Below are 10,964 nucleotides of genomic sequence, written 5' to 3'. Positions count from 1 at the left end.
GTACTTACAAAAAAAAAAAAAGGAAAGAAGAAAAGAAATTATGTAGGGAGAACTAGTAGTACGCATATAACATAAACTGGCGCATATGCATCTTGATGAATTCATCCTGCAAATAATTGGATCACTTTAAGCTCAAAATAAAAAGAAATTGGGGGGAATATCTTATTCTAATGATTATCCAACTCTTCCATGGATTACCAACAGATTGCACCCCCATCTTCAACAGGTTCTTCAAGTGCATTGTATCTAATTTTCACCCATTAGTAATTTAAGGTTATGCTTGGTTCGAAAAATTAGGGAAGAAACAAATAAATAAAAAAATATTTAAAATCAATAAATTATTTTTATATGTTATTTTAAACTTATTTTATATAAAAATTAAATAATTTAAAAATATATAAATTTCCTATTAATTTTAATTATATTTGATTTTCTTTCATATTATATATAGTAAATTTAAATATATAAAAAATTATTTTTCTTAACATTTTTCTTTTCTTTCCTTAATAATTTTCCATAATAAAATATCACTTAAACTTCCAAACGTTATCAAATCCTTTTCCCCCTGTTTCTTTATAGCCCCTTGATCCATCCTGCTTCTGTATATAATGCTACATACAACTAAATACACACAAAATTCCTTGAGAATTCACCTTATTTGATTACTTAAGAGGCTGAGTTACTGAGTAAGCAGTGGTCAACCATTCAAGCCATCATCTGCCTTCAAACGTACGCTCAAGTCCAATGGCTGTTAAAGGCTTCTGAGTTTAACTTTCCTCTTTTATTGGCAGGAGGGAACTGTGGCAAGCTGAACTGGAAGACACCTTAAGCCCAATTCAGGCTGAATCTGAATTAATTTCATTTCTGTTATATTTCAGGGCAATTCACCTAAACTGAATTCACAATAAATCGCCATTACTGGGAATATTTTATGATCTCTGAGTTGATAATCCTAACGACTGAATGTACTTTAGCTGATAAGCTTATTATTGTCTTTTTAGTTCAGCTTCACTAACATTGACATAATTTCTTGAATTATTCAGCCTAAAAAATTTGAATTGCATAGCATTGAAACATTTTCTTTTTCTCAATTTTGGAGCATGTACCATTGCTTTCTATACTTCCAACTTCCTACCACCACTGCACAATCCATGGAAATCAAAAGCATTGTTTTATTATGTGGTAGCAAAACAAAGTAGAGCTGTGAAACTACACAGTCAAGAGAACCAATCAAGTAGGCGTTAGTGATATGAGAGAGAAATCGACCAGCAAACCTCTCCCAATCAAAAAAACCCGTCATTACAAATATTCACTAAATTGTCCGATCAGACCTCACCATCCCAAAGTTCCTCAACTGTCTTGTAGGGGCCGAAGGTCTCATGGGTATAGCAGCTTTCTGTGTTAAGTCTTGCCTGCAGAGTTAAAAACCAAACTGTTATTATTATGAGAGAACGGATAAGAAGGAGAGAGTATCTAGCACAAGATCCTGTGCCTCTCAAATGAACTTATACTTCCTTGTATATCACCACATACACCATCCAATCATCCGGTCGCTAAAGGAATCAAGGAAAAAGCTTTATATAGTGGCCCACCAGTCAACAATTACTAGGAGCCATGATGATAAGGGAATCGACCGAGGCAATGAGGAAAAGAACTACTTGCCTGCTCAATTTCAGAAAACTCAGCAAACAGGTCTTCAGGTATAGACCACCCAAAGACATCAAAGTTCTCCTTGATCCTTGATTCATTTGTACTCTTGGGAAGCACGCTATGACCCATTTGCAGGCCCCAGCGAAGAGCAACCTGTGCGGGAGATCTTCCCAATTTCTCTGCAACTATATTCAGAACTGGATGCTTAAGGACTTCACTTTTTAACGTTACTGTACCTGGAGAACCCAAAGGTGAATACCCCTGAAAGATACATGCAAATCAAAATTAAAGAAACAAAATAATTGTAGTTCTAGATGCACATAACTGAATCAAAATAATGAGTACAATAAGATATGCTCTTCAGCAAAATATAAGTAGCTAACCCAAATTTCGAAGTAAATTAAGGATTGACTACTCACAGTTAGGTGAACCCCCTGGATTTACAGAAAGCACGCAGTTTTCTCTGGTCCCATGAAGGAGGACACTCCACTTGGTCGACAGGAGGAGGAACACGTGCAATCTCCAACAGGTCCCCCAGTTTCTTTGTGGATAAGTTGCTTACACCAATAGCCCGAACCTTGCCAGAATCATAGAGTGCTTCCATTGCTCTCCATGTGCTTGGTATATCTGGTTGGATGAGGTTTTCAGGTTTGGTGACAACAGAACTCTTTTTCATACGGACCGGCCAATGGATCTACAAGAATCAGCCACATTTAGTTACAATCAGATAATCTCCTGAATAAGACAATCTAAATTAAAATACAGATTATCCATTATTCAAAGTTCAATTCGCTTTTAAGTTCCTAAGATAGAGACAAGGTTGCAGAATCAAGAGACTCAAAGATTTGGCCATATTTCAAATTTCACTCAAAGATCTAAGATGGCATTAACGAGAGTCCATCTTCTGAGTGATGCCTTTCATTAGTTTTGACCTTTTCTTTCCTGCAAACTTCACAAAACTTTGATAGCGTTTATATTTGTTAAGAGTCCAAAGACATGCAATGTTTATTAGATAACACATTCTTCTAGTAACTTTTAACAAACAACTAGGGCAATACATACAAGATACAAATCAATGAAGTCGAGCTGCAAGTCTTGCAAAGTTCTGTTTAGTGCCTCTGGCACATCTTATCTTCTGGTGCACGATCAGCACACCTGCAGATAATTTTAAGTTGTAAATGGTAGAAGCTAAGAACTGCAAGAGCCAAGAGACCAGTTTACTCTAGAAAAGGAAAATGAATTAGCTAGTGGATAGTACAAACAGCACTGCAACAGCAGCATCTTAAGATAAAAGAGAAACAGATAGCTATTGTTACTATAATGTAATTAATATTTTCAATGAAAGCCAAAATCAAAGTGAGACAAACCAGAGCTTGGAGGTAACCCACAAATCCTCACGCTTCACTACGCCATCATCAAACAGCTTCTTTAAAACAATACCAATCTACAAGAAAAGAAAACAATATCATAGGGCTATAAAATCCTTGTTACAAGTCAATGACGTTCAAACACTGAGACAAGTCCATAGTTCAAACATGTAAGAAATATGTAGGAAAATGAATTGCTTAAAACACTCTTAAGCTACAATATTGTACAAGATATATACAGACAACAATTACAACGGTGAAGATGATGACACAGATTACCAAAATCAGTTCTGCATATTTGTGGTAAGTACCTCCTTCTCATTGTTGTAACTACCAATGAACTAAGCAATGACGTAATTGTCCCATAGACCTGACACGTGTCAGCTGCACAGATAAAGATGTGTTAGTCTTGTTTAGTTGTTTTTTGACGTGGGGTTGTGCCGGTGGAATCTCACGACAGAAGGAGAAAGTTTGCCAAGTCAGCGTGAATTTTGAGAAAGAATTTAATATATACAATAAAACAATTAGAAAATCATAAAATAAAAAAATTGTAATTGTTTTCACATGTTAGGTAACTACCAAACAAGAAAATAAGAACAAACCCACATGCTTAATCAAGAAAAAAATTATAACCATAATAAAAAATTATTTATATTTTCAATTTTTAAAAATAATAAACATATAATAACACCAAGAATTTAATAAACAAAATATTTCATAATAAATGATAATTTTGTATCAACTAATTAGTTCAAGCACTAGTCAATGAATTTCCACGTGAGGGGACGGATAGTTGTTGGAAGTTGGAACAATATCTTATGAGATGAAAAAAGACACACCAACTAAGCATCTATTGCTGGCCCAAACCACCTTTAGTCCTCAAAGGGCATGTCCATGTGATCAAATAGAGATGCTTGGTATCAATTCCATATATAGCGAATTTGTAATCTTACCATTTAATAGCAAGAGTTGGCACATTAACTTCGAGTACTTTTCTGGTTTAAATTAAAAAATGGCCCAAGAAAATTACTCATGATCCCGATTGCCACCTCCAGGTTGAAATGAATACCTTTAAATTTGGGCTTTAAAGTGTTATAGCAAACATTTTTGGCATCAGTAAATTACCATTGGGGACCTTTTTAAATCTAAACTAAAAGGAAAAGATGGTGTAGAATTGAATGGAAAAGAGACAATAGTACAAATAGCGTTAAATTTATTAAAAGTTTTAAAAAATACTTATACATACACGAAAAGAAGTTAAAATTGATTTTCATTATCCTAGGTTCTCTAGCATCTAAATGAAAATGTGATTCTTAGTTTTCACGAGTAAAAGCTTTCAGACTAGCAAACATTCTATATCGTATGTAAGACATATTGATCGGACTTGTCACTTCACTGAAAGCTCGATTTAGACTCAGAAATCGTTGTTAATTTTTAAAGTAAAAGAGACAAAATGTATGTAATGCTTATAAGTGTTTTTTTTAAATATATATATATATATATATATATTAAAAAAATTAATATTTTGAAAAAACTATATAAAATAATTTTTAAAGAATTATTTTGTTGTGCATGGTTTGGGTGTCCAGGTGGACTAACCCAACCCAAGCAATAACCACCTTTCATTGAACCCAACCCAATCACTAACCACCTTGATACAGGAAATAAAAATTAAATAAATTACTATAGAAAATATAAATTAAATATAAAAATATGCATTTTTTAATAAATAGAAAAGAGGTGTTTCTTTTTTATTTATTTTTGAATACGGAAGTTAAAGCTCTGAGATTTTTTTAGTGGTTTTGATATTCACAATTTCATTCATGACTTAAAAGTAAGAAACTTCTCAATTAAACAATCATATTGGGATTGTCATATATGTATTAAAAAATTTTTAAGTGATTTTGATATTCATAATTTCATCTATAACTTAAAAGCAGAAAACTTCTCAATGAAACAATCATTTATGGGATTGTTATGTGTGTTGTGAAATTTTTTTAGCGGTGAAATTTTTTGAGTGGTTTTTTGGTGGGTTTCCCTCCATGTGTCCTTCCCCAAATTAAAAACCTTTGGTCTATCCAAGGTAAGCAAATCATCCATCTAGAGTCATTCGTTTAAACCAAAACAAACTCCGTGGGTGTAAGAGAAATGAGATTTCCTTCTTTTTGAGAGTCAGATGGAATGGACAGACCATGTCAATTGAGATTTCCAGATGGATTAACCAGCACATCCAGATATTCTAAGCATTAAGTAGATAGATAATCACATCCAGTGTCTGAACAACGACCTAGACAACATTTACACTTAAAAGTCAATGTCTATTAATTGTTACGGGCAATTTGCGATATTGACAAATGTAAATGCATAGTCAATTACATGGTCCGAGATTCTTGCTTGACAACCGATAAATGACACCAATCAGCGGATTTTGTTTGGTATGATTGTCTAATCTACATAGAGATAATGATGTTGACTTTCTTGCCAAGGCTTGATTTTTGTCGTGATGGCAAACACTATCACAGAAAATACATGAAGGCACCAACAACGCTATGATAACAGTGTCATCCATTCTATAAAAGCCCCATGAGAAGCATTAAAAAGGTACGCTCATATAAAGTCATTTAAAAGAATTAGACCCGTTTTGTTTCTTTTTTGACTTAAGCTTCAGAGGGGTGTGCTTGGATCACCCATCCAAACATCCTTTTATATAGAGAAGAAACTCGTATAACTTTAGAAAAGGTAGACAAACTCTATTTGGTTGACACTGCACTAACAATTTTGATATTCGTAATTTCATCCATAACTTAAAAAGCAAAAAACTTCTCAATGAAACAATCATATATGAGATTGTCATGTGTGTTGTGAAATTTTTTAATATTCATGATTTCATCTATAACTTAAAGCTGAAAACTTCTCAATGAAACAGTCATATCAGGATTGTCATGTGTATAGTGAATTTTTTTTGAATGATTTTGATATTTATAATTTCATTCATAACTTAAAAATAGGAAACTTCTTAACGAAACAATCATATTGGGATTGTCACGTGTGTAGTAAAATTTTTTAAGCTATTTAAATACTCATAATTTCATCTATAACTTAAAGCAGAAAACTTCTCAATGCAACAATCATATTACAATTGTCATGTGTATAGTGAATTTTTTAAAGTGATTTTAATATTTATAATTTTATCCATAACTTAAAAGCAAAAAACTTCTTAATGAAACCGTCATATTAGGATTTTTGGGTATTGTGAAGGCAATTCTTAAGCATTCAATGATCAAGGGTGTTAGGTATAAGAGTTACTTCGAAATGAATTCTAATTCAAAGATTGAAGCATAAGTTTTATTAATTTTGCTTTTTCTTTAATTCCCCCGTTCTACCAAGAAAAATAAAAAATAATAATGATAACAACAACGTTCATTGTCATCATTTCTCGTGCTACCCCGTGATCACTTTTTCAATTTTAATACCAACCAAAACGAATGATTAAAAAAAGAAAAAGAAAGAAAAGAAAGTGGGACCACAGGCACAACCTTACTTTCACGGGTACCCAAATCTCCTACTTCTAGGAATCAAGCTTTCTCCAGATACCCGGCCTCAGTCCCGTATAACCCCTCAATTTGAAGCGCTTATTGCTTTATCATCAAATACTCAGAAATCAGAATATCAATTCATTCATGAATTACTTCCCTTAATTCAGTGGAACGTCATTTCATATCAATTCCTGTTCCTTTTAATTACCATTTGAGGATATAGGCGACAGACGTCACAGGCCTCACGTATCTGGTCGTATCTCACCACGTCAGATGGGTACCTTCTAATGGGCCCCGCCCGATGTGGCCAAGCCTGGGTGGGAAACAGGAGGCTCCGAGCCGTACGGTGTGGGCCAAAAGCTTTAATAATCGGCTACTCCTCAGACCATCGACAATTAGTGGACTTTGCCTGTCATTTCAGTACACGTTTCTACACTGTTCAATTTTCTAAGACTCGGATTCTAATTTTGCGACACCACAGCCCTCTCACCTGGACGGTCGCCCGACTGAAGCAGCTCTCAGTACTCGAGAGTGGGTTGGAAAAGGCTGAAAAGGCAAATAAAAAGAAATCCACGTAGGATGGTCAGTCTAGAAAACAGCCCCGATCCTCCGACAGTGATAATTATAGTTTAATTTTTAATTAATGAAATTAATAGAATAAAATACAATACAATTATTGAGATTTCTTTAAGCAAACGATTCGGCGAAGAAATGAATAGGTTTTTGGACGAAAAATAATGGCGATGAAAACCCAATCTCACCTTTCACGCATTACGTGACTGAAATCTAAACCGTAGATCTTGAGGTGTAGTTGAGTCTTTCTGAAATCTCGCCCCCAGAAACAACAGAGATAATCGATCAAACTGAGAAGAAATGGAGCTTTGGAGAATCTAGGGTTTCTAGTAAGGGCCCTTTGGTTATAGAGAGGGCCCTGTATAGAGGAGGGCAATGAAGGAGTTGATAGGGAGTCCAGGTACCGCCAGTGGGCTTGTGTTGAGAATAGGGCAGTGTATGTTCGCTGCGGCTTCAATTGGAGTCATGGTCTCTGCTATTGGCTTCTCTAACTACACTGCTTTCTGGTATTTTTTCTTTTAACCCACTCCGCGTTCGCCTTTGTTCTCTCTTCTTTTCCATTTTTTTTTTATCTATTTCGCTGATTTCTTTTAAGCCCTAGTGGGTTTTACTGTTCCCTTCGTGGCGGTGTTGTGCAGATTCATTTGTCATTTCAAAAATTTTATCTTTTGTCTTTTTTTTTTCTCCACTCATATTCTGGATTTAGGTTATGTGGCTTTTTTCCTCATACTTGATGAGGGTTAAGAACTTAGAAGTTAGAACTGCATTGTTTTAATGTTTTTCCCGATCACATTTTTAATAACTGGCAAGTGATTTCTTCGATTTTTTTGGGTTGTTGTTGTGGTGTAAGGAGTTCTGTTTTAAGAGAATTTCTGCATCGAGACTGTAGACAGAAGGGGTGTAAAGGGAAAAAAAAGAGAAAGGAAAACCATCAATATAATCGATATAGCTGAGGCAATTGGAAAAGTGATTACAGAAATGGGAGCGAGAGCAAAGTTAAAATCGAAATGCTTGGGGGTTTCACTAGTATTGATGTTTTTTATTTTTATTTTGAAAATTTTTAAAATCAAAAGCAAAAAATTCACTGAAATGTATTGATAACCATGTAGGATAAGACACCCTCCCAATACATAAAGAAACTAGTTTTGATGTTTTCGCTGTACCTTCTTAATTCATAAGATGTCTCTTTGTTGAAGTTCAGGAATCATAAATGGAGAAATTGAAAATGAAATTGTGATGGTTTTGTTGAGGCCAAAAGCATTTAAGCTGTGATCTATATTAGCCTTACTAAAATGGCCTACTGAGAAATTCAGTTTCAGCCTGTTCTGTTTATATTGTATCATGTATGAATCAAGAAGAGTGGATTTTGTGCATAAAATCTTTTTGTTATGTTGGAGAATTGAAAAGTGATAATAGATGTCTCTTTGTATCGTAATTAAGGCAATTTTTTAGCACTAAATAATCATGTGAAGATACAGAATGCAAAGAACTTTTGCTGACAATCCTCATTTGCAGCTACTCTTAAGAGTTTTTTTTTTTTCCTTTTCTTAATGACTTGGGATTTTCATTTTCTGTGATTGCCATACAAAAATTTGGTTCAGAAAGTGTTTCCCCAGTCAACGATGTTCATTTGTGTGCTTCTCAGCAAATTATGTCATGTTATTGACAAATTTGATGCTAGGTATCTAGTATAATATTTGAAATTTCTGTTGGTAATATCCTTGTTCTTTGAATTTATAAACAGAAAATTTGTTGTCCTTTTTTTCTTAAAGAAACACATTTAGCTGTTTTGATATTTCTGAAGTAGACCATCTGGTGATGCATTTTTGTTTTTGCTTAAAACTTTCTACCAGACACCACAATGTCTATTTGTTTACACACCTTTGGCAATGATATTTTTCTTTTGGATTCAGTTATTTAATTGCATCGATGGGGCTTCAAGTGCTGTGGAGCTTTGGACTTGCATGTCTCGATGTCTATGCTTTGAAGATAAAGAGAGACCTTCAAAATCCAGTTCTTGTGAGCCTATTTGTTGTTGGTGATTGGGTATGTAGTTTGCTCCTGAACTCTTCATTACACGTATTTTCTTTGAAAGGTGCATGAGCATTGTCATATTGTGGACATGCATGCACATAGGCATGCATTTTCTAAATTGTAGTGATTATATTTCACCCCAATTGTTTATTTACCTTTCCACATTTCTTCGTAGTTCGTAATCGTGTCATTCATTGTCTTGGCAACCAACTGCCTCGTGGACTGGTTTTCCCTTTCAAACAGCCAGGCTGTGTTTGGTTAACCAACGAAATAACATAATGTTGGGATTATTTCTGTGTGATTGTTATGATTGACTTCAAGTACCAACTATTGAAGAAAGGAGTAAAATAAAATTTTGTTTGCTGGGGTCATGCCCTCCATGGGTTTGGGGATGGTCATGTTCCAGTAAAATACTCCTATCACCGTTTGAGTAGGTCTAGTGTTGTTGTAGGGATGCTGATGGTTCTTGTCTTTTATATTATTCATTGTTGATGATGTTGCCTAAGAGCTGATTGTCTTAACAGAGTATTTAATTCTCTTCTCTGTTGTCACAATGAAATTTCACTTAGGTTCTTCTATAACATTCCTTAGTTTTTATCTTTCACCTCAGGTCTACATGTCATCTATTGATTGGCCAAAGCTGTAACTGTTCCTAACAGAAGAATATTATTTGGAATTATATTGCCGTATCCATAAGAATACGGTTTCATGTCCATGTTCTTATGAATACGATCTAATGGTCGTGTTCTAAAGAACACGGCCTATCAGTTGAAAAAATAAAGAACTCGGTTTTTATTAGGTTAACTCGTGTTGGTATCCCAAGATGGCTAGCCTATAGTTCGTTGTATTCACTACAGTGCCGACCTAACACTCAGGTGATTGCATGGTACGCTCCTAGTTTTAATCCAATTTTTGTAGATTTGCATATTTAGGCAGTTTGATTAGCTGGTAGTTGAACCCCTAACATCGTTTTAGTACATTATCCTTTTTGCCTCTATGGTCTCATCAAGAATATTGATTCTAAATCGGCTTTATGTTCATGCACGATGCATTTGGGATCTGTTATCCTGCACAGTTATTTGTGGTTTTACCTAGATGAATCATGTAGTTTGGACACCAAACACATTCTATCAGGAATAATCATCTCTCTATTCCTGCTTTGTAATGCGATTTTTTTGTAACAGATGGTATGAAAATAATTGTTTGAAGTGCAGGTGACAGCCACCTTATCGCTTGCAGCTGCATGCTCATCTGCTGGGGTGATGGTACTGTATGCAAGGGACCTGGATTTTTGTAGGGCAGAAATGCATATTCCATGCAGCAGGTTCCAGATCTCCATAGCTTTGGCATTCATCACCTGGTTTTTTATTGCCATATCTTCTCATGTGATGTTTTGGATCTTAGCCTCGGTTTAGATGACTCAACCCAGAGGCCAAACACACAACATACATCGCGTTCTATTTCATATGTAAATGTTATTGTCTTGAGCAATTTTCAATGGCAGTGAGTTTTCTTGGTGTATGATAGGGTTTCTTGTTCATGTCATCCTTTCTTCCTCAGCGTTTATGCAAAGCTAACCCCTGCCAAATTGCCTAACCTATGGACTCTGTTTAACTTGTTCCTATCCATGTTTTTATAATTATTCTTTCAAAGAATCCTATGAAAGAATAAAAAATTATTGCCTGTTTTCTGTTTTTTTTGTTGTAAAATGTAATTTTTCGTTTTTTGGTTCTGAAGACTAAAAAATTGTTTTAACATCAAATTAATTTTTATAAAGTAATGTAAGGAATATTATCCTAGGATG

General features: G+C 34.6%; 2 protein-coding genes across 2 annotated transcripts; one reads left to right on the top strand and one right to left on the bottom strand.

Moving 5' to 3' along the window:
- Window positions 1-2,071: 2,071 nt before the first annotated feature.
- On the bottom strand, window positions 2,072-3,176 carry LOC100251015 (NADPH-dependent aldo-keto reductase, chloroplastic-like). The gene is given in 5 exon segments (XM_019221541.2): window positions 2,072-2,344; window positions 2,713-2,781; window positions 2,784-2,805; window positions 3,018-3,094; window positions 3,153-3,176. Coding segments are annotated over 5 exon segments (465 nt in total).
- A 3,972-nt stretch (window positions 3,177-7,148) lies between these two features.
- LOC100264955 (CASP-like protein 5B2) lies at window positions 7,149-10,681 on the top strand. Its single transcript, XM_002272469.4, has 3 exons — window positions 7,149-7,632; window positions 9,040-9,172; window positions 10,375-10,681. Exons 1-3 carry the CDS (start codon window positions 7,502-7,504, stop codon window positions 10,573-10,575), a joined length of 465 nt encoding a protein of 154 aa, XP_002272505.1. The 5' UTR covers window positions 7,149-7,501; the 3' UTR covers window positions 10,576-10,681.
- The last annotated feature ends 283 nt before the right edge of the window (window positions 10,682-10,964 follow it).

This window comes from Vitis vinifera, chromosome 8 (assembly GCF_030704535.1).
Source record: "Vitis vinifera cultivar Pinot Noir 40024 chromosome 8, ASM3070453v1".
NCBI lineage: Eukaryota > Viridiplantae > Streptophyta > Magnoliopsida > Vitales > Vitaceae > Vitis > Vitis vinifera.
The sequence above is the reverse complement of the archived record's forward strand: the minus strand, read 5'-3'. Positions and strand labels throughout refer to the sequence as shown.